Here is a 26,073-nt window from a genome sequence, read left to right on the forward strand (position 1 = left end):
CTATGTTCCTACAGGTGGGAAAGTTAAACAGGCATCTCCTTAATGGTCTTGATGCATTTTATCTAATTGAACAGCCCCCTGGCAAAAGTGTGACTTGTATTCTTAAAACTCTCCCAGTGGCCTTATGTTATTAGGTTTTGCCAGGCAAGCTAGATAGAATTCATTTAACAGTAGGTAAGCATGGCTCTGAAAATTTCGGGAACTTAGTGCTTCGAGCAGGGATGCTGTGCTCAGCACTGTGTACAAGGGGGAACTTTAGTACTCCCCTCTGATCATTAGCACCAAATTATTTGATAGTCCTCTCATGGTTTACTTTTACTCAAATGAATGTACAGATTTGTCCATACCCATTGTCCCCAAAAACTCACTTTGCTTTATTTCTGTAGCAACTAGATCACTTCTAAGGTCTGTGGTCATCCTGAAAATATGTTACTCTCTTTATTGGTCACTCACTACTCATGGTACAGGTTTCCCCTACTCTCCAAAAGTAGAGCATTTCTATGATACATTTTGTAAGCTGAAGTGGCATTACACAAAGAAGCAATTACCATTAATTTATATGGAAAAACCTTTGAGTGTTCCCATATCCCAAAATAACCTACCAAATCATACCACATCCACTTAATTACATACAGTTTAATGCTAAGTGTAACACCCTTATAAGCTCTCTTAGGCTTTTCTAATACCTTAGGATACATCTTGCAAACAGATGCACAAAATAAATTGAGATGAAGCACAGCTGCTCACAGACACAGTTCAAAGCCAGGAGGGCTTGAGGTTGTGATACTGAGTGTAGTTTGTGGGGAAGGAGCGTGGTGATACCTTCAAGTTGTTCCAGATACATGCTGCCTCTGTAGAGCTTGCTGGGAAACAAAAGCTGAATGCTATTTTCACATTTCCTCTTTTCTTACAAAAGGGAAAATCCTTTTTGGATTTCTTTCAGTTACAGAAAGCAGGTACAGGTTTTTCATAAAAACAAAGTGGTGTAACTTAAACTTTCGGAAAGCACGACCTACATGTAATGCATAGTGTCTTAGCCAACTGGGTAAACAACATGACCTGGCCATTCCAGTCCAGCTACCATAAATGGTGCCAATTATAACACCAGTTCCCATCATAGGGAAATGACATTAAAGAATGTAGTTCACTGTGAGAGTAACCTGATAAATATTATTGGATGGGATGACATGGAGACAAGAGTTTGGTGACCTCAGTTCACATTTAGCCATCTCTGTTACCATCATAAGACTTCACCTGACCTTTAATCATCACACAACACAGGGCAGTAGTGCTGGGTAAGTCAGGCCAAGTGCCCAGTGGGATTTTCCTAAATTAGAACTGCCTGTAATGTATCGTTTCCATTGCCTTTCCTCTGCAGATTAAAAGGTATAATTCTTTTTAATATATATGTTTGCCTATTCCAGATCCCAAACACATGGGGGGAAAAAAAGCAAATGCACACTTTTTTATTATTTCTGTTCTTAGGATGTAATGCAGGAAAAAGAAGGGATTTTTACCTTAAATTTACTAGCTCCATCAGAGAGAGTTTTATTTAGTCTTATTTTCTTTTCTCTTTCTTTTCTTTTTTTTCTTTATCAAGCTATGCAAATATGTAAAAAAGGACTCAAAATACAAACATAAATCTCAATAGTATCAAGATCCATTTTCAAAGGGAAGTGCAATTTGAACTTCCTCTGTGTTTTTCCAGCTTTAGTAAAAAAACAAAACAAAACAGGGTAGAAATCATGAAGATGCACCCCACATAGTCCCAGTCCTGGTGTCTTTCAAGGCAAGGGGTCCAGGGAGGGACAATATAAGAACATAAGTAGCTACAATATAATGCCATAAGTGACAAAGGTCATATTTGGAGGGGCAGGGGGAGAAGGAATCAGGAAAGCTCTCTTGCAGCACCTAGTTTGTGCTGGGCACAGGGCTAGAAAACAATGTCTTAGGCCAAGATTTGGATTAAGGACGTTTTATGCAGGAGAACAGAGCCAGCAAATACTTGGAAGAAAAAGAAGGTGGGTCAAACTGACAAACTGATCCTTTTTTAATTTTGTTTTTAATTAACAGTATTAAACCTAATAGAGAGAAGCAAATCGATGGCCTTTTATTGCCACAAGAAAAAGTTGATGTATTTTGGGCAGCTCCTCAAACCTCAGCAAAAAAGGTACTTCCAGTTTCTGATGCGTGCTGTTTTCTTGCTGGAAGAACTCTTCAGGCTGCTTATTCCTTTCGCTGTCCAATGGCAGAGAAGTCCATACTTTTGAACACAGCTGACTGGCTACTGTAAAAGCCCGCTGTGAGCAAGGACCAATGAGCTCCCGGAGCCCAGATTCTTGGAAATAGTTTCTGGCCAGGAACGCGTGACATTGAGACAGCCTTGCACTTGTCAACAAGGACGAGACTGGGCTGGACGCCTGCCCACGGGATCCAGGCCCTGTCCCAGGTGGCTGATCTAGAGCCCACCTACTTCCAGATGCCCACTTCGGCTTTCTCCTACCCCCTTAACCCTCACAGCTTCGGGCAAGGGAGTCAGGCCACTCTGCAGTGACTGCCACTGGCCAGCGGGGCCCAAAGTTCTTTGAGTGGATTGGCCTGGTTCCAGCCTCTGGACGCGTCTCCGAGTCCCAGTGACTCCTCCCCGTTGGAGTTGGGGGGAGCGCGCGGGGGAAACAAATAAAACTGCAGGCGACGGCCGGTGGTGGCAAGACGAGCTGGAGTCTCAGGACCCTTCCTGCTCCTCTGACTCACTGCTCCTTCTGACTCGCTGCCGGACTCCTCTGCTCTGAAACACCCCGGACCCTCAGCCCAGACCGAGGTGCACCAGCCGGCCAGCACACCTGCGCTGCCCACCCGGACGCGACCCGCCCCCTCCTCGGTCCCAGGCTCTGCTCCTTGCAGCCTTCCCCCGGAAGCCAGCCCCAGCCCAGCCCCTGCCAGGCCCGGTGGGCATCAAGATGAAGGCGGCCCGCTTCGTGATGCGCAGCGCCCGCTCTCTGAGCGGCGCTAGCCCGGTGCCCCGCGAGGTCGAGCATTTCTCGCGCTACAGCCCATCCCCGCTGTCCATGAAGCAGCTGCTGGACTTTGGTGAGCGAGGACAAGGGGTCTGGGGCGGGGGCGTTGGGGTTGGCGAGCTGCCTTAACTTTAAGTCCCGGCGCAGGGAGGGCCGGCCTCATTGTTTAAAAAGAATTGGGGTCGGGCTTTCTGCTGAAGCCTGGAACCTCGACCGCCTGCACACTTTGCCTTTTTTTACATCCGCCTTCTTTCTGACAGTTTTTTGTCTACAGGTAGAGGTCACTTACACTTTCGCTGATGCTGGATGGTTTGAGCTCATCTTTCTGTCCAAAACTTCCGTCAAAATACTTTTCGCTTTCCGTCAGCATTTAACAATGAATGAGAAACTTGATCCCTTCGTCGCACAGTATTTCTTGGAAAAGATTCCTAACATTATAAAGTAGCCTAAAATTAATTGAGATTTTTATCCCTTGGACACCGCCCACAGAGTACCATGTCTGCGTTCCTAACAAATTTCTTTGCTTCTCTACCATTAAAGTTTTAAAATATTTGCATTATTGCTGAAAATATTTATAGACTTGCCACAGCAACCTTACAAGGAAAATTTCAAAGATTTAAAAGTGATATCATTTATTTATTAGTAACCGGTAAACATCATGACTTCCACGCCACCCCCTTATCTCCACTCCAATTTCATAACTACAGCTTGTCATAGTGGTGTTGACTGAACCCTCCAATCGCCCATGAATATTAAGAGCTGTAGGGTAGTCACTTCGTGGAAGTGAACCCTCTTAAACGAAAAAAAACAAAACACAACACAACACTAATTCTCATGTTGGTAACTTTAAGAAAAGAAAAAGACAAGAAGATACTTCTGAATTATCTATGAACAGTAAACCGACTAAGGGTGAAAAATCTCTCTCTCTCTCTCTCTCTCTCTCTCTCATATGGGATGCTTCATGAATTTGCGTGTCATCCTCGCTCAGGAGCCATGCTATTCCTCTCTGTATTGCTCCAATTCTAGTATATGTGCTGCTGAAGCAAGCGAGCACTGAAAGTAATTTTATAATACATGTGAGCATTTAATATTGGATAGTTAATGCTACTCAAATATATCATTTAGACATACTTGTTTCCAAACGCTAAATAAGTGTTATTTATTACAGGTTCAGAAAACGCATGTGAAAGAACTTCCTTTGCATTTTTAAGACAAGAATTACCTGTGAGGCTTGCCAATATCCTGAAGGAAATTGATATCCTCCCTGATCGATTAATAAATACCTCTTCAGTGCAGTTAGTTAAAAGCTGGTAAGTAGTAAACCACTCTGAAACAGTCTCTAGTTTTAAGACCGTTATCTGAGTATGAATTCTTACAATCTATTAATATCATAGTTGGAAAACCAGTCTTCTGAATGGTAGATACTTTTGAATCATGTAAAGAATTTTTTATTAATTTAAAGTGAGTTATCATAAGGGCAGTTGTAAAACTAGAAACAGACACTTTATCCTGAAAAAGTAGGTTCTTTCACAATAAAATTTTTATTTCTAGGGTAAATATGAAAACTAATTGACAGTTACAATTTGTTTTGTATTTTAAATAATAAAAGACAGAGCTTGATGTTATAAAAGCAGTCTTATCCTCAATGTAGATATGAATGACTACTTTTGAGAGAGGGCCTCATCTTTTTTATTTACAAACCAATTAACAGAGCAGGTTCTGGGTTCACATCCTGCTTCTGCCTCTTCCTAGCTGTGGAATTCTTGGAAAGTGTCTTAAAATCTCTATTACTCAATTCCCCCATCTATTACTGAGGAGGATAAAGCATTTGCCTCAAAGGGATATTTGAATGTAATTAAATGAGGTAATCCATTAAAAAGCATTTAGAATATGGAGCACATGGCTAGTATTCAGTGCAGTTAAAATCATCTCATTTTATAAATAAGGACACTGAGGCTTAGAGAGCATAGATAACCAAAGGGGCAGATTTTCAGAGACTAGAGCCAGGAGATGCCCTGAGGCAGATATGCACCAGAGCCTCACCTTAATCCACTGACTGCACAGCTTTTTGTTCATTGATTCAAGAAATGTATGTATTATATACCCATTAAACCATTACAATCTTAAATACATATTCAATCCATAGTATGTACTTCTATTCACCAATGAATGGAGTGGGAAAAGTATGAAAGCTTTCTTAAGATGTTTTTAAATGCTTTTGCCATTAAAAAATACATTTGCCAAACAAAACAGAAAATTGAATACTGACCTAGAATAGTTAAACAAATATAAACTTTAACTTAGAAACTTAAGGAATAAGGTTATACCTTTTCTTTTGAGATATTGTTTTCCAAATTTTTGGAGTTTAATTGTAAACATAATATTTTTCGAACCATTTGGAAAAGACACTCTATTTTCATCTGTTTGAATCTGACTGTTCAGTTTTAAAACTTGAACAGGTATATCCAGAGCCTGATGGATTTGGTGGAATTCCATGAGAGAAACCCAGAAGACCAGAAAACATTATCAGAGTAAGTTCTATGCATTAGATTAAGTATTTAAAATTTTGACTATTTCCAGACATAAGTCCTATAATAAATGATATGTACACTTATAATCTAAGAAATAGGAGTGAATGAACCTTACTTGAACCTTCACTAAATGTAAACGTGTTTTGGCTTAGTTTTGTAGATACTCTCATCAAAGTTCGAAATAGAAACCATAATGTAGTTCCTACAATGGCACAAGGAGTCATAGAATATAAAGATGGCTGTACAGTTGACCCAGTCACCAATCAAAATCTTCAATATTTCTTGGATCGATTTTACATGAACCGTATTTCTACCCGGATGCTAATGAACCAGCACAGTAAGTTAATTTATCATAATCAGGATATACAGAGATGGGTGTAGACTATAAGCCATACTCTATCTAGACTGGTGGATCACACTTTTTTTTTGTCAGTGGTAGTTCTAATCATTATTATCCTGATTTTTATATAATATTATATAACATGTTCATATTTATTTTTCCACAGTTCTTTTATTTAGTGACTCAGAGACAAGAAACCCAAGCCACATTGGAAGCATTGATCCAAACTGTGATGTAGTAGCAGTGATCCAAGGTAATTTCTAGATTTCTTCATTTCCCTTATTGAAAATGTACGCTATATGATTTACATACAGTTGAGATGACTCTGTAAATGAATTTATATTCCAAGTTCTCCCTTGATATTTTTATAAATACTGTCAAAAGTTCCTTTGCTTTTGAAGATCAGGAGCTTAAACACGCATTTATTAATATTATAAAAACATCAGGTTAATGTGTCATATTCTTATATATTATGTTTGATCTCTGAGGTGTGCCTATTCTCATTGCTATTGTTGTAACTTTAATAATTTAATAATAATGTCATAATTCCTTCAATAAAATATTAAAAAGGTATTTTTGGTATACATAAACTTGTACTCTAATGCATATTTTAGCTTAAGGGTAGTGTATGTACTGAACATCACTTGAAAATATTACTTGGCACAAATTCATTTCATAATTATGAAAAAAAAACCCTTTTATTCCAGATGCCTTTGAGTGTTCCAAGATGCTTTGTGACCAGTATTACTTAACATCTCCGGAATTAAAGCTCACACAAGTGAATGGTAAGCTATGAATAAAATATATTTGAATCTATGGAAAATCCAGTGTCCTCCACCATGGTTAATAGTTTAAATACAGAGCAACTTCTGTGTTCCAATTTCCCCTTCTGAATATGCCTAGAGTTTGTACACTTTTTTATTTTGAAGCCAAGTTTCTCTTTATCTCAACTGGAAAGTTCCAACTGAGCATATTCAGTTGCTAGTGATGATTCATAACGAAGAATAGTTTAAACTAGGAGTTTAGGATATAGAGTAACAACTTAGTGTCAGTATCTTAGATCAAAGAAAGATTGCTTAGTGCGGAACAAGTGGAAGCAGTGGCTGGTGTGGCTCAGTGGATTGAGTGCCGGCCTTCAAACCAAAAGGTTGCTGGTTCAATTCCAACAAGGGCACATGCTTGGGTTGCAGGCCAGAACCCCAGATGGGGGCATGTGAGAGGCAACTGATCATTGTATCTTTCACACATCCATGCATCAATGTTTCTCTCCCTCAATGTTTCTCTCCCTCTCTTTCTTCCTCCCCTCCCCTCTCTCTAAAATAAATTAAAAAAAAGAAAAGGAAAAGAATAAGGGGGAGAGGAGCCAGAAATAGGAGGAACTAAAGAGGTACTCATAAGTTCTGGAAACAAAAGTACTTTAAGTTGCACTTCAAGAAATAAGCCCCTCACAGGAGGATAAATACTGCATGATCTTCACTTACATAAGGTATTTAAAATAAGTCAAACTTAAAGAAGCAGAGAGCAGAATGGTGGTTTGCTAGAAGCTGGGAGGAAGGAGAAGTGGGGGGGTATTCAATGGGTATAACATTGTGCTCTACAACATTGTGCTCAACAGCACTATATTATACACTTAAATGTTTAAGATAGTAGCTCTCATGTTAAACAGAGCATACTTTATTTAGTAGCTTCAGCTAAAGGGTACCTGAAAAGATAGACTTCCCACATTACTAAAGTGATTACATGATGAATGCAAGGCACTATTTTTATCTTATTCCATAGTTGCTTCTCCAAGCATGGCAGCATACTTAAATGGGAATAGCATTCTCCTTTCAATTCAAAGTGAACATCTATTCCAAGCAATAGTTATACATGAACAATGTTTGTCGGTGGTGAGAGTGAAAATTAAGTTGCTCAAATTATGAGGAGCCTAACTTACGGGTCGGGGATATGTAAATGTAATTGATTGCTCAATTAAAAAAAAAAGTACAAATAAAGATTGAAAAATATCTCTAAACATTAACAACATTGTTGCATAACTTTAGATAAACTGCTTGAACTGTTTGATAAAATAAAGAGGGAACTGAGCCAGACCTTGTGTTTTCTGATTCAAACTCTGCCAAGGCCTGGCACACCAAAGAATAATTCTTTTATTTTTCTTTTCCAACAGTATTATGAGGTTTTGTTTCTGTGTTTTCTTTAGCCTTTTGATGAAATTTGAGCATATTTAGTCTATAAGATTTGATGTTTGATTGATAAAAATCAAGAATAATCAGATGTGTTATTTTCCTATGTATTACTGTGTAGTTTTTATGTGTTACTTCAATATTAAGATATGAAAATTATAGCTAGCTTTATTTTTGATGTTATACCATAGGCACATTCACTTTCCTTCTTACAATGCATGTAATTTAATTTGAGATTGTCCAGTACGAAAGTTTTGAAAACAGAAATAAATAATCCGTGTAATCTAATTTATAGCGCCCTTGTCGCACACTGTATCTGCTTTATACATTTGTAAAGAAATGCAAAAATTAATCATAGAACTCTAGGTAGCAACTGTAAAAGCATTTTGAAAATAAGCCAGTTGTGTTTTCTGTTTAAGAGGGAATGTTCTAGGGTAGAACTTTGGAGTGAGGAGGACAGGGAGTATTCTAATACTGTTTAAATCTAAAATATTAGTCATACAGATATGAATGTTAATTTTAATGAAGTATTTGTATATCAATTCTAATGAGTTTAAATTTCTTTCTAGGAAAGTCACCAGAACAACCGATTCACATTGTGTACGTTCCTTCTCATCTTCACCATATGCTCTTTGAACTATTTAAGGTATGACACTTTACAATCACTGCAGTTCTTTTGTAAGTTCCTTTATCATTTCTGACTAAACAGGAGCCTCACTATCCTCTCACAAGTGAGCTTCTGTGCACCTAAAAGGAGGATAGAGTTAATGTTTGAAAGGGTACATAGAGTTCATTGTAGCATCAATGTGTATCTGAGAATGCACAATATGATTCATGGTTCTCAGAGCTCCCTATTGCCATTATTTGTTCAGGTGTCCAACAAGGCACTATTCATTCGTTTATTCATTAAGACAGTTCATGGGGTGAATGCTTCAGGGAATGAGGCCTCGTTCTTCCACCCCCGCAGGCTGTCCAATTCCAAATCCAGAGGTTCAGGTCCGGACTTACTGTAAGTGGCAGGGTCTCAACCTGGGTCTAGAATGTACTCAGAGGACAGTCCATTCCTCCAGGGATCTACTTTAATGTGCATAGGAGTCATCTGGCGGTTTTGTTAAAATGCGAATAGCGATTCAGTGGATCTGGGGTGAGGCCTGAGATACTGAATTTCAAATAAGCTGACAGGTGTTGCTGCTGGTCCACAGCCCCCTCTCCGTGGCAAAACTGGAGGGAGTGCTTCTCAAACTTCCCTGTGCCCTAGAGTCACCCGGAGGGCTTGAGAAAACACAGGTCCTTGGCTCTGCCCTAGGCAGAGATTTTGGTTCTCTAGGGCTGAGAATATGCATTTCTCACAGGCTCAGAGGACGCAGGTGTTACAGGTCTGGGTAGCCAGGCGCTCAAATCAGATCCTGTCATAGGTTCTAAGACCAACTACAACTCTTCTTATACCAAAAGACAGAAAAACCCCTGGAGCCTTGTGGTGCTTCCGAGAGCCACCTGGACTAGGGAGGAGAGAGCCTAAAGACATGAAATTTACTTCTAAATCTGATATAACACCTCTCAGAAGTAACTGTTTCCTAACTTATTCTAATGTTAGTACAATGAGTTATTGGTTATACAACAAACATCTGATCTATTTTACGTCACTTTAGCTAATGTTTAGAACTTAATATCAAATAGAAAAAAGAAAGCAGAGCATTTGCTAGAAGGTTAGAGAGGAAAATGAGTGAAATAAACTGAAACTGTATCTGTATAAGATTCATCCAGTTGTCTGAAAACTTGAGTTTCTTCCCTGTGAAAGGGCAAAAGATACTTTTTTTGTTAATTTGATTTACTTTTAAATTGAATGGTCCAACTCATAGATTTATATTGACATCATTGGTAAAATTTAAGATTATAATCCCATGCAATTTGAAAGTTAATTTAGAATTATTTACTGTCCTTTTAAATGGTAACAACTTTTTCCCAGCAACTATTTTAAAAACCAATAAATTGGTTTGATGATTCACTGTTCATTTGTTATGTATAGTCTTTGGTGTTTGGATGTAAAATGTAATGGAAGTACGGAAAACAGAGAGCTAGGAAATGGACTATAAAAAACCATTTGTATGTTTAAATTAAGCTTACAGATAAGACCTTGACGGCTAGCAGAATTGTTTTTCTATTAGACATTACTGCTGGGAGCTATTTTCATGCTAAATGAATATTTTTCATTATACACCTTATATGACATAGTCATAAATGCCTATTTACAGAGTTGTTTTAACTACTAACTTAAAAGAAATAGGAACTTCAAATAATTTTCTGTGCTGCTTTTATTTTATACATAAAAACAGATATTTATTGTCCCTCATTCTTCTGGCATTGAATTTCTTGTGTTTTTGTTTTCTCTAGAATGCAATGAGGGCAACCGTGGAACACCAGGAAAACTGCTCTCCCCTCACACCTATTGAGGTGACTGTGGTCTTGGGGAAGGAAGACCTTACAATTAAGGTAACCATTCTCTATTTCTCTTTTTGAGGGTCTCTCAAGAGAATTAAAGTCACTAATAACCTCTCTGCCTTGAGCAATAGATCAAAGGCGTATACTAAGTGACTCTTCAATGAAGAAAAGACATTTTTATAGAGACAAATGCACATTGTGTTTAATGCATAGCTCTGATGACTTGTTTGTTGGTTTAAGATTTCAGACAGAGGAGGTGGTGTTCCCCTGAGGGTCATCGACCGCCTCTTTAGTTACACCTACTCCACTGCACCAACTCCTGTGATGGACAATGCCCGGAATGCTCCTTTGGTAAGACCAATCGTATGGCAAAGTTCTTCCCAGCCACATAGTTCTAAAGGTAGAGCTCAGATTACAAGGAATTATTTAGGCAAGTTAATCCATTTAAATTGGGCATGGGGGATATGAGAAAGAATGATAAAGCAAACGAAAAACAGTGAGCCCTGACTGATGGGGCTCAGTGGATTGAGTGCCTGCCTACAAATAGAGAGGTCACCAGTTCGATTCCCGGTTGGGACACATGCCTAGGTTGCATGCCAGGTCCCTGGCTGTGGGCGTGGAAGAGGCAAGTGATCGGTGTATCTCTTGCACATCCATGTTTCTCTCCCTCTCTTTCTCCCTCCCTTTTCCTCTCTCTGAAGATAAATAAATAAGGAAAAAAAATAGTGAAACAACTCAAGAGATCTCTGATTGGAAGCAGAAGATATGTATCTAGGTTCTAGGGCATCAGTATCAGGCAGGATAATAACTCCTTCCTCCATTTTGTATTTCAATGGTCACGACCACATCTTTACCAATAACCAATCTTCTCTCCAGGCCGGTTTCGGTTATGGCTTGCCAATTTCCCGTCTCTATGCCAAGTACTTTCAAGGAGATCTGCATCTCTACTCTTTATCAGGATATGGAACAGATGCTATCATCTACTTAAAGGTATGCTTTAAACTCAGTAGAAAAAAACACATTTCTGAAAAGATTGCTGCTTTTACAGCCCTGAGTTCTATGGTCCACAGTGAAAACCCCAAGCCGAGTTAATGCAAATAATGACTACAAGTAATTCTATTTTCTGTTTGGTATGTGTAGAATAATCTTTAATATCTAATGTGGTAACTTACAAACAAGGAGGTGGAGCCAGGCTACCTGCCTCAAGCGAAGCAAAATTATTGCCTAAGAAGCACTTTAGTTTCAGAGCGAGGACATGCTCTTGTGAATCTTTTGAGGCAACTCCTCTGGCATCTGTGAGAATAGCTGTACTTTTGTTTTACTTCAGTTGTGAAAAAAAAGATGCTAATAATGCTCTAGCCTAAAAAATAACTGATATCAAGTTATTCAATACTTTAAGCTGATGTTAGAAATCCAGGGAAAAGAAAGCTGACTGCCACCTAGCATTTTCTGTTTAAACTTTAAAACTTGGTACATGTTTTTTTCTATTTCTTTGAAAGCCTTGATTTATTTGTTAAGGCCACTGTCCTGATTCTGCTTATCGTTTGCCAACTCCAGGGTCCGGCACAAATAACACCCTTTTTAATGCAAAATCATAAGCATATAATTCTGTAACATAATATCGCACTCAAGCACACCATATGACATTTTAGGTGAAATGTTCAAATTAAAACTCTAAATTATTACACCCATATTATTACCCTACCAACCACACTCAAGCAGGCATTACTGCTTCTGGGCCCTGTATTTCAAACTGAAAATATATTTACAGATGTTAGCAACTAAACATTAAACTTCTAGGCTCCCATTCTGTGCCTGGGAGTTATTTGCTAAATGGTCCTTGACCATCTGAAATAATTAAACATTCATTTTTTAAATAAGCCTAAGTTTTCAAAGTATTGGGAAAGATTAATAGGTTATAGATTTGTAGTATCAGATTTAATACATTAATAGTACTAGATTAGGACTCTTTTATCATAGATACAAAGGTTTAGCTCGGAAAGAATGGCTTTGCTTTTTATCTCTATCATATCAGTAATGTCCAAACAAGATACATGTGTGAATATTGAACGTAAATTCTATCCCCTAATTTAAATTGTATATATGCTGTTTTATCTCTTATAGGGTAGAGGTAATATTTATTTTTTAGTTTTCTTTTATACAGTGCCCAACATACTATCAGCTTTGGTGTGTTCTTATTTTGTGCTCTTATTACTGAATTAATTAAAAAAGTATATTTGAAAGGTTGACTACTTACCTCTGAATTTATTTTGAATAATCACTTCAAGTAAAAATTATGCCATGAATAATTTCTTTGGTTTTTTTCCTCACTCTCTTTTCAGGCTTTGTCTTCTGAGTCTATTGAAAAACTCCCCGTCTTTAACAAATCAGCCTTTAAACATTATCAGATGATCACTGAGGCTGACGACTGGTGTATCCCAAGCAAGGAACCAAAGAACCTGGCAAAGGAGACAGTGGCTGTGTGAAGATGGACACTCAGGACTCTTGAAGGGATCAAAGTGGGTCTGCCAGTGCTGCTTTCTGAATGTTTGCATGTGAACTCTTCTTCCCTCAAAAACAAACAACAGCAACAGAAACTCCTTCACCAGAACGCTGAAGGGAAGAGGAACAACGCTCGTTTCCGTGACCCAGCAGAGCACAGAGCTAGGGACGACCAGAGTTAACAGATGGCTATCTCTTTATTCTCTCAACATAGAATAATGCTTGAGTTTATATCAAACCCAAAAGAAGATATAAGCCTCAATTTTTCATCTCTTTTTTCAGCAGGAATGGGAAAGGGAGCAAAGTGAAGATACAGGCCATCAGTTTCAATGGACTGATATTTTAGACCGCTGGTTGATGCCATATTAATATTCATGGAACATTGTGTCAATTATACCAGTGTTTTCCTGCCTTTCAAAAATGTAGGGTTTATTTTACACTAGATAACTAGAAATGTATGTAAATGCATATTTCATATATATCTATGTGCTCTAGAGAGGAAAAACTGGTGACTAAAATAATATTCACTTTGAATGACGAATGAGTCAAAATATTTCATTCAAAGTTTCAGCCAAGGCACTGAGCCTATGTAAAAACTTAGAGGAAAGCTTTTTCTGAAAAATACAAGCTATTCCTGATAATACCTTTATTATGCTGCTTTCCATGTTCACACATCACATAGTACGTGAACACTTATTGCAAGGTGCCTAGTCTTGGGTGAATTTTAAAATATGTGCTGAATTCAGAATGTCGATGGTTGGAGGGAGAGGAGAATTGCCAAAGTGAAAAAATATCTCTCATCTTGCTTTGTTTCTAAATGAAACAGTAGACTGGAAAAACTGTTGTTAGGGAAAGGAGTCATGCCTTCAGAACCTAACTCAGAAAGAAGGGCTGTTCTCTACCCTGCAGTGGTAATAATCCAAAGACATCCATTTTCTAGATTTAAAAAGATGTGTTTTTGATATATTTAATTATACTCTTTACACTCCAGCATTAACATGTCTGTAAAAAAAAATCCTAATTATCAAATGACTCAAGGACATTAGAATTTAAATACTTCTTGAAGTATTTTTAACAAGTAGCCTGGAAGTAAGAGGATTTCATGCCAGGATGTTTTCATTGGTGAATCATGGAGATTGAGAGTTAATGAATGAAAGCTTTACTGCACATGGCACTTTGGGGAGTTCAGGTATAATATGCAGGTTGACAGGACAGTCTAGAACATTACCTTAGGGAAGTAGTGAAAATATAAAAGAAGGAAAGAAGAGAGAAGGAAGAAGGAAAGAAGGAAGGGAGGGAGGAAGGAAGGGAGGGAGGGAGGGAGGAAGGAAGGAAGGAAGGAAGGAAGGAAGGAAGGAAGGAAGGAAGGAAGGAAGGAAGGAAGGAAGGACATTTTGCTATATTTCCAACAAATTATTTCAAGAAATGATCTATATTTTCATGGACAAATTATTGGCAAGAGGATGAATTGGTGTTTTCCAAAACAGTATGACTTCTTTAAACGGTTTTCTCACTTTTGCAAGAAAATAGGCTTTAATGAGATAATAAACTCATGTGTCAAATCAATATTTAAACTGGGTTATGGAAAAAAGATTTTTCTGCATTGGAAAATAATCAGTACTGTCTATGTGTTTAACCTTACATTTGTGTTTAATATTGTCATGGCCCAGTGTTGTGGTACTTCTGGGAGTGGCCATACAAGCTTCCAGCTGTTTGTTGTGAATTTCAGGTTTTATCATCGGAAGTCCTAGATAGTGACTTTCATTGATGATAGGATTCTGGCATACGCATTTATTGATTACACAAAACTATTTTATAAGTTATTTGAATTTTCATTTTTTACTGAAATTTAAACATTTTTGTATGTAAATACTTGTATTTACCAAAGATTTAAAGCAGTTGATTAATTAATTCACTGTGAACTATCATGAAACACTAGAGAAAAAGAAATGTTGATATCTCAATAATAGCAGCTTCGTAAATGGAGTTCTATAAAATAGAAATAGACTACATTGGTATTTGTAAAATTTATGGAAGAGCTTTAGGATTCTACTGAATAGATACTAAAATGTTCAGACCCACTTAAGTTATTAATGTATAAATTGTATTTTTGACTTTAGGCCATGTACAGAGAAATGTGACAATTTTGATAATAAATATTTTTATTATAATAGCAGACATAGTCTTTTAAAGTTCTTTTTTCAAATTAATGGCAAAGTACTAAGAACAATTTGAGGTAAAGAGTTTCCTCATTTTACATTCAAGTCTAATTTATCTACATAAAAGGTATAACCTTTTAGGAATATTGAAATCAACTTAAAATCTTAATTATTAAACAAAAGATAAGTATTTTATAGCAGCCCAGAAATTTCTAATCATTCTTTGATATCTTGTGTATTCCCCAATAACACATAGTACAAAGTGTGTTTTATCTACATAAATATATTCAACAATAATTTTTGCAATGTATATATTTTGGTAAACTTACTTTAAAGTTTCACTTAATGACTGTATTTATGTAACAAATACAGTGGATCTCCAAAATAGTCACTCAGTTAATTTAGGCTCCCAAACAACTTCTGGATTAAATATCTGGATAATAATAAGGTAGAAATAGGATACAAATTACTAAATTAAGTGTAATATGTTTTATCTTTTCTATCTTCACAGTCACTAATCCTATTCTATCTTTAGACAACATTTTTTGCCCACTTCCATAATAGTAAAATTTTGCAAAGAAAAAGAAAAGGAAGGAGAAAATAAGAAAGAATGGAAAGGACGGAGAGAAGGAGGAAAGGAGGAAAGAAGGGGAAATTAGAATAAAATAAGATTAATAGAATAAATTTGCCATAACTAAATCAAAATCTTGTCAGAAAATCATATTTGAATAAAAAATGCCATCAGCCAAGACATTAGACCCTAAAGAAACTATACTAATGCCCTTCATCAAGGACACTCAAGGCACCGTGTCTACAGGAAGCACATGTACATATGCATACACACAGTCAAGCATGTATTCACACAGTGGATTTAGTTGTAAATTTACTCGAATGAAGCTGCTTGGGAGGTAGGGAATTTGTGCATCCACATTTCTATAAAAACTATAAGAGATCTTCTCATCATCCTCCATTTATACACACAAATATCTTTATGACACAGTCAATGTGCTATCCCCCCCAAAGATATTAATTTTCAAGTCTAACAAAGTGGGCTGAATAGTCATCAAAACTATCTTTATACTGTTTCTTCTAAATTTCAAATTTGTTTAGAAATGGTAGAAGCATTTGATCTTAGCTACAATGACATGTGCAAAGACAAAGAGGGAGATATCACTGTGGGCTAGTTAACTTCCTTGGGAATTGACCTTGGTAATTTCTTTACATATTTTTTACTATATTTTCAGGTATTGTACTTACACTTAAACATGTACCAACAGTATACATGTACTTGGAATCTTCAGGTCACTTTGGTCTGTCCTGGTGAAAGAGTTGAGGGACTTTCATAATTTCACAGGAGCTTACATAAAAAGTGCCGAGCCCCCAACCATGAGCACTCAGAGCAGAGGGACGCGATCCCAATTAGCATTCTATCCAGAAATATCTTTTTGAATTTTTCACTTTTTACCTTACATCACAGTTGTGTAGGTTCTCAGTTAACATTCCCTAGATAAATACCTGAATAAACACTTAAATAAACTAAATAAACTTCTGTCAACAGAACAGCATCCTTACATTTAAGGGCAGATTGGAACCATGTGTTAAATAAATGTACATAAAATTTTACAAGTTTTATATTTTAAATGGTATACAAGAAGTCTTATAACATGTAGGAACTCTGGAATACTTTCCTAAACCAACTTTTTCCAAAAGTTAAATTGTAACTGATGCCTGTGTGTGTGTGTGTGTGTGTGTGTGTGTGTGTGTGTGTGTGTGTGTGTGTGTTACTTTCTATTGGTGGCCTTTGGCTATTGGAAATTATCACATACTTCAAAATAAATTAAATAATGGATAAAAGTTAGTAGTAAGGAAATTTCTTGAGCAAATGGGTTGGTGTTTCAAATTTTATAACTACTCTTTCTTCTTGTTCACCCTGGACTAGATGAAAACTATTACTATCCACATTTAATGGCAGCTTAAAAAGAATGAGCAACTATCCTTTAATTAGATTTTTCAGTTCCTAACCAAGTACAAATAGACACTAAAAGGCACTCAAAACCAACAGAAATGTCAGTGACCTTAAAAACATGTTGAATCTATCAAATGATGTGAGCTGTTTTAGTGATAAATCCAGCAACAAAATAATCTGTCTCTGAATTTTAAGACATCATTTTCATGTTTATTGCTACCATTTAACATAATGAAAATAACACAGGACTGGTTGTCAAATAATACAATATAGCTAGGAATTATTTATTAGCTCTGTTTTCCATAAATATAAAAGGATGCTTTAATATCTAAGGCAAATAGCCTATTGAATGACAAAGCCTTGAGTTTTTTCATCAATTTCATTAAAACTATGCCCTTTAATGTGTTTCTAGCCCAAAAATATACTTTGATATCTGATAGCATTGCCCTTAACTCAGTCTTTTAAATTTATTTTAAGGTGAACAAAATTTTTTAAAAGTTATAAATTTGTGATCTGAAAATAAAATAAATATTTGAAAACAAAGAAAAACCTTATACCATGTTCATAGGCAATTCTCTTTAGGCGTTCCAATTTTCTCTCCTACCTAAATGAGATCTAGTTGTTTAAGGAAGTCACTTCCAATGCTAAGGTTTTTTAATCTATACTTTCTAATGATTCTTTACCAGATACCCAGCCTCCAATCTCTCTTCAGTCCAAATTAGGCTTCTTATAATATGATTATCAAGCTCAAATTTCTTTGCTGGCTTCCCAGTGCCTAAGAATCTGATATTTATAGTTTTCTACAATCCAACCTACATGACCAACCTTATAACTTACATCTTTCATTCTTGAACAGTTTAGTATATTTTCTTCTAAATATGGGACAAACGTATTTCCTTTTACTCATTATAAATATACCTTCCAGCAGTATCTTTTCTCTTCTCTCTGTTGGTTTTTTTTTTCCAAAATGTTGCTCAACCTTTTTAGACCCAACTCAAATTCCACCTCCATAGACAAAGCATCCAAGTTCAAAGTGCCCTCTCTCTCAACTTTCTCCTTTAAAATCTCAAGTGGTCAGGACCATTTTAGTTTTTATTACACAATTCCTAAGGTTGCTAGTTAAATGTTACAGAGATGTAAAATCCAGAAACCCAACTAGATTGTATATTCTATACAATCCAGTACCATGAATTACACATACCTGTATAAAACCATGATGCTAAGCCTGTTTCATGTAGAGTATAGATATTGAGAAATATTTCTTGATGAATATTTTTTTGATGAGTTGAAAAGACAGATGGTAGCAAAGGAACAATTCTGAAGTGAGCAGATTATTCTGTTGGTCTAAAACCAAAGCAGCCCATCTTAACAGTATTTTTAATGACCTGCATCATTTCTTCTCAGTCTGGGAAAGATCCATATTTATTTCCAGATGGATCATGGCTGTAGCATATACATACAAACTAAATTAAACATTTTATTTTAGGCTAAAATCTAGGTTTTTGTCCTCACAGAGCTTAGAGTTCTATTGAAGAGTTAAAGAGACACAAACATGTAAGAAGCTGACCAAAGATTTTAGTAACAGTTCAAGTTTACAGTATAGGAGATGCCATAATTTCTAACATACATACTCTGGCAAAGGCACGATCATTAACTGTAAAAACTTAAAGAAGACAACGTGATGTCAGGCTAAAGTGAATGGGTGGAAAGAGGACAATTTATGTGAGGAAAATGGGAAGACCATGAACAAAGTATCTGAGGGAGGGAAGAAAGGGTAAGTTGAGCTCAACTGAAGAGTTTGAACATCTGGAGGTGGTACCTGGTCATCAAGGAGCCACTTACTAGGGCAGTAAAAAGATCAAAACAGTTCTGCTTGCTAAAAATCTTAAGATCATGTGTTTCACTGTCAGTTTATCTACAAAATGCAGTGCAATAATTACTACAATTTTTTCACATGAGAAATTAATTTAAAATTCAAATAACTGAAGAGAGCACCTGTGGTATACTGACTGATGTTGAAAACAGTGGGTTTTTGCCCAAGTGTCATAACAGTCAGGCATGTAGATTCTGCAGCCAGAATTGCTTAGATTTCCATCCCTGCTCTGCCACTTAATAGCCATGGGAAGTTACATAACTTGTCTCTCTGCCTTAGTTTTATAATCTGCAAAATGGGGATAATATAGCATCTTCCTTATAGGGATGCTGCAAAAATTAAAATGCGTCCATATATGTAAAGCATGTAAAATAGTCCTTTGCATATAAAATTTATATAGGTATTAGCTCTTTTATCAATCATGTTATTTAAGCATTAAATACTGGATCCTAAGCTCCTATACAAAGTTGATAGAAATAAAAATAAAGTACCATCCTACAGGTATGAATTCATAGAGTATAAGCATTCAATATCACTAATAATAACACATTTCCTCTAATATACTCTGTTGCCCGACTGTGACTCCAGGGTTGTATTGTGAGATCCAAGTATGGTCTGTGACCTGAAACCACTGAACAAGACAGAAACCTGTTCACGCAGGGGTCAAACCCCGATCTTTGACCTGTTTAGTAATGCTGTCCAACCAAAAGCTGGGTACATGATTGTGCCATGTGTTATGTAATGAGATTTATTAAATCCTCTAGGTCCCTTTCAGGGCACTGCACAAAGCTGTACCTCCCTGAACGCTGAGGAGAATTGGCTCACTACACATTATAAATCCACACACAGACAGAGAAACACAGCACTTTGTTCAGATAATTGTTTGTCAAATGGATGAAAAGAGACTTAAGCCATTAAAGTAACAATTAAGCTTCAGTTGTCCCCAGGCAGCCTCTTGGCCCTTCTAAATATCACATTTCATCTTGTGAACACAGACCTCCAAATGATTATAAAAAAAGCACAAAACATGAATTTTTAAAAGCCTTTGAAAACAATTCCCTAGCTTGTTGAAAAGTAAAGAATGTTTTCTTACTTTTTCTTTTTTTAGAATGCCTGACAATAGTTCTTTGTAACTAAAAATATACCTGTATTTTTTAGTGGTGTAGAGTCAGATGAGATTCTTTTCTTTTTACTTTTTTTTTTAATCTTCACCCAACGACATTTTTTTCAATGCTTTTAGGGAGAGAGGGAGAGAGACAGAGAATCATCGATTGGTTGCCTCCCCTATACACCTGGACTGAGGATCATGCGCCTGGACTGGGGATCAAACCCGCAATGTAGGTTTGTGACCGGACTAGGAACTGAACCCACAATCTTTCGGTTAGGGGATGACTCTCCAACCAACTGAGCCACACCAGCCAGGGCCAGATGTGATTCTTACTTGTATATGATCCAGATAGTTACAGGCAAGATTTTATTTACCATGCACTAATTTGAGAAAAACTATTTTAGAGATAAAACTTACCACTGAATTTGAGGAAATGATTTTTTAAACAAAGATAATCTATAGGTTATAATGTTGAGTTGATTTTCAAACTCTAGTTTCATTGGGCAAAAATACTGATTTCGTGCAGTAGAACAGAAATTCATTTCACTAGATTTCTCTCTCTGAACTCCTTTAAAACTGAATACCAACTAGGCAAAAAAAAAAAAAAAAAAAAAAAAAAATCTATAGAACTTATGTGGCAAGTATTTTCCTAAGGATTTTACATTAAATAATTCATTTTTTCCTTTTAATACATTATATTAACTCCTTTACATAAATGTATTTCTTCTTAAAAAAAATAGGTTTTATTTATTTTTAGAGAGAAGGGAGGTAGGGAGAAAGAGAGGAAGAGAAACATGATGTGAGAGAGAAACATCGACTGGTTGCCTCCTGCACTTTCCCAACTGGGGACCAAGCACACAACCCAAGGCACAAGCCCTGACCTGGAATTGGACCAGCCGTACCTTTCAGTTTGCAGGCTGATGCTCAATCTGCTGAGCCACACCAGGCAGGGCAAATGTACTTCTTTTATCCTTACAACATCTGTAACATTGTTATTTAACCCATTTTACAGATGGGAAACTGAGCCACAAAAATCTAGTAAACTGCCTTTATCAAGGGATAGAGTTGGGATTTGATTCTAGGTGCTGTATACTCCAGAGCTTTGCCGTATACTTTGCCCTGAAGAAACAGTGCTTCTTTGAGGAATGTACCCAGCCTAGCAACAAATCAGACTGAGGTCATGAAAATTAGTAACATAACTAATTTCCAGGGGACAGGGAACATTGCCACTGGCCTCATCAGCACTGACCAACCAGTGGCCGGCCCCTGGATTTTTTCAGCAGGATAAGCAGAAGGCCTTATCTACTTGCAGAGCCATGGAAGCTTTGCATTGTCAGACCAGCCCTCACTTTCTACTGACTGACACTTAACTATTCTTCAAGCACTGAGGCAGTGGACAAAAAGGGAGTTCTATGGATAATAAAAGACGTTCTATAGAAAACAATCTCACCGGGTAATCTGATCATAAATTCCTAACTGGATAGTCATGCCCCAGGCATGTAACTTTTAACAAAAGGCTTGTCTTTGCCTAAGCAAGCCTTGCTCATTGTTTCTGTGCATCTAGATTAATGCCTATTTGAAATGCCTCTTTTTTGACTCCTGCTACTAAAAGTGACCACCCTTAAGAGAACACGTAATCTCACTAATTATCCTGTAATCCAATTCAAACCTTGCCTTTTCCCCCCTTCATGTAATCTTCCTTAGATATCCTCCCTAATTTCAAATGCACAAAAGAAACTTTAAAACTGTTATTCTTTGGACCATTGGAGATCCTGTGCCTCAGAAAATGTCATCAGTTTGGCTTAAATAAACTTATAAAAATCCTTTAGAGGTTTGGACATTCTTACATCAACAAGACAATTCACTTACTTATTCAGCAAGCAATCAACCAAGATTTCTTAAGCACCACATGCTTCCAAGTACTAGAAATATCATCATGAATCACAAGGATTCTTCTGCTCAAGGACATTATAGTCTATTTGCGAGCATAGAAATTAAATTTGTAAATACTCATAATTTTTAATATCAATATTTATTCCTATTATATTGAGAGTTAAAGACAAGATTTCTGGGGCAGGGGCAAACTGTACTTGCAAAAACTACATCAGTTTCCTTGGATCCAATTTCTCCCCCTTCAGGGGTGATGCACAGACAGCCAGATGTCACTTTATACTTACTGGGGTCTGTACTATATTGTCCCTCAAAAATCTGAGTTTATGTTGGAGACAAATGGCTGACCCCCTTTCTTCCTTTCGCGTGACAGTGAGAGAAAAGTTTGCCCCCTAACGTACACAAACTCTTTTGAGAAAGAATAGAAGAATTCTCGGATCTTATTCTTTGGACTGTAACAAGTTTTTCTGAGTTTACAGTTCTTGGAATGTCTTCAGACCTCAGAGTCAAGTCATCCCTTGAAACAAGCATGTATCTCCAGAGAGGCAAGTCTCTTACTATCCGGTTATCTTTAAGTTTCAAGATCTGTCCTTTAGTGATAAGTCCTGGCAAAAAATTTTCCTGAAAGCAGACACATAAAAATACTCACTTCTTGACAGTTATGAAGATAAGGACCTTCACAAAGGAGACCCTCAGAGAGCTGTGGAAAAGCAAGACCTAATCTACTCTATAGTGGGAAGAGGTCAGTCATAGGAGATATCCCTGATGAGTAACATTTAGTCTGAGGCCGGAGTTACCCCACTTACCCCACCTCCCCCACTTACCCCACCTCCACTGGCCTCCAAAGCAGGGCTAGTGGAGGTGGGGAAGTGGGGTACAGCACAAAGTGTGCAGCACATGGGATGATTAGGCAGGTAACTGAGTGGTGGTTTCAGGCAAATGAAAGAAGGGCGGTGTGGTGGGTATCTGGAGGAGACATGAAACCGGTAGGTAATGAAATTGGAGACATAAGTAGAGACCAAACTGTGAAAGGCTTAGTAAATCTTGAACAGTTCTTTCACAATCTGGCAACGAGAAGTCATGAAGAATGGTTAGGTGGGGATAGTAGCATGATTTCTGGTTGTTATTTTAAAAAGTCACTTGGAGCTACATTGTGTAGATTTGCTTGGAAACAGAATGAGAAATCGGGGTGGGGGCAGTTAGCAACTGTACCTCTGTGGCAGAGAAAATTAAAAAAATGCAGCCAGCTCTGAGAAATGTGTGGGAACTTGAGTAAACAGGGTTTGGTAATTCAATGGAGGAGAAAGAAAAATGGGAGTGTTGGAGTAATTGGAAGGGATCATGTGGGTGAATGGTTGTCCCATTCATTCACTGAGAGGCAGGTATTTTGAGGAGAGGCGGGTTTCAGGATGGAGTTACACAACTGGTTATTTTTATGTCTGTTTGAAGTGATTATGAAGCATCCAGGTGGGCACGTCAAAGAGGCAAGTAGTAATGTGAAAGCTAAAACTCAGAAGACAGATCTGGCTCAAGATCCAAGTTTGGGAATTGTCAGAATTGACGGCCACAGAAGCCCTGGGGGTGCAGGTCTAAGAAATACTGGGGTGAAAGGAGAGGAGGGCCAGGAGGCAGAAAGGATTTGTATTTAGCAGTTAAATAGAGGGGTGGGAGCTGTGAGAGAGGTAAGAGAAAAATCAGAAGCATTCTGGAGCAGAGAACATTTCAAGAAGGAGAGCGGGGATAATTATGTAAATCAAATACATTTTTTTTTACCCAGGAAAATCCTTGCAATTCTTTCCCGTTTTTCTTGGACTCAAATCAGAACCCTTTGCTATGTTTTCGAGGTCTGGTCTTAACTCCATTTGCAGACTGATCTCCTGCCATTCTCTCCGTGACTCTTTCCCCTCCAGCCACGCAAGCTTTCTTGCTGCTCCTTGAGTGGGCCTAGTTTGTTCCTACCTCTGCATGTTTCCTGTGGCTTCAGATAGGCCCTTCAAGAGTACAAGATAGTGCCACCTTCCAGGACGGTGACCAGGCTCCACTTTGGTCGGATGCCTTTGTAAACACCAAAGTGGATTATTCCGATCGTCCAAGCCTGGGTCCTGTACCTGCCCTCGCCGTTAGAGGAATGGGGGTGTGGCGACAGCTGGCCCAATTTGAGCCATACAGACGAAGCAGAATAACATGAACTAGGTACAGATATTTCCATGAATGAAAGGATATTGGCAAACCAAAAGAATGTCATCACAATGGGAAAGGCTGAGGTGAGAGGCGGGAGGGAATTCCAGTAAGCTCTGGGGAGAAACATGCCCTCTATCACAGCAAGGGAAAGCTGTGTAAGTTGTGGGTCGGTCATATTTTCAGCTGTGAAGCTTATTTGTAGAGAAGGGGGAAGATGAGAGGATCAGAGGTGCGAAGCTCGAGAGATTTACTGCGGGTCTGCAAAGCTGGTACAACATTCAAAAATTAATCAATGTAATCTACTATAACAAGAAGTTAAAGCAAAAAAAAAAAAAATCAGATGGTCATATCCATTAAGGAAGAAGTTCAAGGACTCATACTACTTGATTTCAAGACTCTAAAGCTATAGTAAACGAGACAGCATGGCACTGGTGGAGGCATAGACATGGGGATCAATGGAGCAGAACAGAGAGCGCTGAAGAGAGACCCAAACAAACGCAGTTAACTGATTTTTGACAAATGTGCAAAAACAATCCCATGGAGAAAAGATGACCTTTTCAACAATTAATGCTGGAAAAATTAGACACCCATGTGCAAAAAATAAAAAAAAAAAAATCGTAAGACCAAAATCTTACACCTTAGATTTAAAATTTACTTCATCCACTAAATCCACTCAAATTTAATTCAAAGTGGATTATACACATAAACATAAAACAAAAAACTGTAAAACTTCTCAAGAAAAACTAGGTGGCTTTGGTTTTGGTGATGAGTTTTTAAAATATAACATGAAAAGTCTGATCTCTGAAGAAAAAAAATTATTAAGTTGGTTTTTATTCATATTAAAACTTCTGCTCCGTGAAGACACCATTAAAGGGAACCTAATGTGCCTGCTCTAGTGTAACAGTGACGGAGAGGGGCTTCCCAGAGATTGATGGAAGGGGGGATGGGCATGAGCTGCAAAGTTATAGGGTCTTGTCATGAAAGGGCAGAGGAGCTATGGCATGAGGAAATAAGGAAGAGATGGAACCGCACATTCTAACCCTGGGATGTCTGTGTTATGAAACCTTCAGGAGACGTGATTTGGGAATGTCAAGTTTATATGAATGCAATGAAATAAATGAATGTTCTCTTAGCTGGTGTGTTAGGCTGAGTTTCAGAAGACACAGGAAAGAGCTTAGAAAAGAAGAAAAGGAGTGATATTGTCCAAAGAGATGAGTATTACAAAGGTCAGGGCACAGAAAATGATAAATTGAGGGTCTAGCATCAAAAGGTTACCAAGGAAAATAGGGTTTATGAAGAACTGTTATTTTAGTCTTGAACAGTGCCTGGAGAACAGCTCTCATAGAATTCAGACTTGGAGAGAGGCAGAGGGGAGCCAATGGTGGGGAGAACTGTTTCTCCTTCTCTTGGCCTGCGGGGACGGTGAGCACTATGCAGGCTGCCGGGTGGGTGCTATGGCCTTTGTCCACCCAGGAGAAGGGGGTGGATGGGCATTTTCAGTAGCTTGGGTTTCTCATGTAAGGATGCTTTGCTGATGAATCAGACAAGAAATCTGGGAAATCACTTTGAAGAACCTATGTCCAGGGACGCCTGGACTTGACAGCACCTTGATGGATGAGATTAATATATCTAAGAACAAATGCATCTGTCAGGAGAGTTTAGCTCAGTTACGAAAAGGCAATGGCATTCAGTAAAAATTTCCTGAGTTCCTACTATGTAGCAGCAGTAGGCTCACATTCTAAGCAAATGCATATACTTGCATAACCGAATGTCAGATGCTTGGTCCACAAAGCAAACAGCATCTAGGGCTTAAGGGCAATTTGCTAATTTAAGTTCTGTGCCAGATTTAGGAAGTGTGCTCAGTGCTACAGCCCGAAACCTGTG

General features: G+C 37.7%; 1 protein-coding gene and 1 non-coding gene across 2 annotated transcripts; one reads left to right on the forward strand and one right to left on the reverse strand.

The window, feature by feature from the left end:
• The first annotated feature begins 2,623 nt into the window (after window positions 1-2,623).
• Window positions 2,624-15,194, forward strand: PDK4 (pyruvate dehydrogenase kinase 4). Its single transcript, XM_054564565.1, has 11 exons — window positions 2,624-3,090; window positions 4,186-4,327; window positions 5,477-5,548; window positions 5,701-5,885; window positions 6,055-6,141; window positions 6,596-6,673; window positions 8,641-8,717; window positions 10,463-10,561; window positions 10,751-10,861; window positions 11,387-11,500; window positions 12,853-15,194. Exons 1-11 carry the CDS (start codon window positions 2,961-2,963, stop codon window positions 12,994-12,996), a joined length of 1,239 nt encoding a protein of 412 aa, XP_054420540.1. The 5' UTR covers window positions 2,624-2,960; the 3' UTR covers window positions 12,997-15,194.
• On the reverse strand, window positions 3,961-4,071 carry LOC129063555 (U6 spliceosomal RNA). The gene has a single exon (XR_008528349.1). It is a non-coding gene; the product is annotated as a U6 spliceosomal RNA (small nuclear RNA).
• Window positions 15,195-26,073: the final 10,879 nt, after the last annotated feature.

Source organism: Pteronotus mesoamericanus, unplaced genomic scaffold (assembly GCF_021234165.1).
Source record: "Pteronotus mesoamericanus isolate MK-2021 breed Mesoamerican mustached bat unplaced genomic scaffold, CSHL_Meso_final scaffold_85, whole genome shotgun sequence".
NCBI lineage: Eukaryota > Metazoa > Chordata > Mammalia > Chiroptera > Mormoopidae > Pteronotus > Pteronotus mesoamericanus.

Excerpts from the sequence above, each read along its gene's own strand:
- PDK4 (XM_054564565.1), top strand. The coding sequence starts at position 2,961 with ATGAAGGCGGCCCGCTTCGTGATGCGCAGCGCCCGCTCTCTGAGCGGC. Across the intron at positions 5,549-5,700 it reads GACCAGAAAACATTATCAGA|TTTTGTAGATACTCTCATCA; the intron begins GTAAGTTCTATG and ends GTTTTGGCTTAG. Across the intron at positions 10,562-10,750 it reads AGGAAGACCTTACAATTAAG|ATTTCAGACAGAGGAGGTGG; the intron begins GTAACCATTCTC and ends TGTTGGTTTAAG.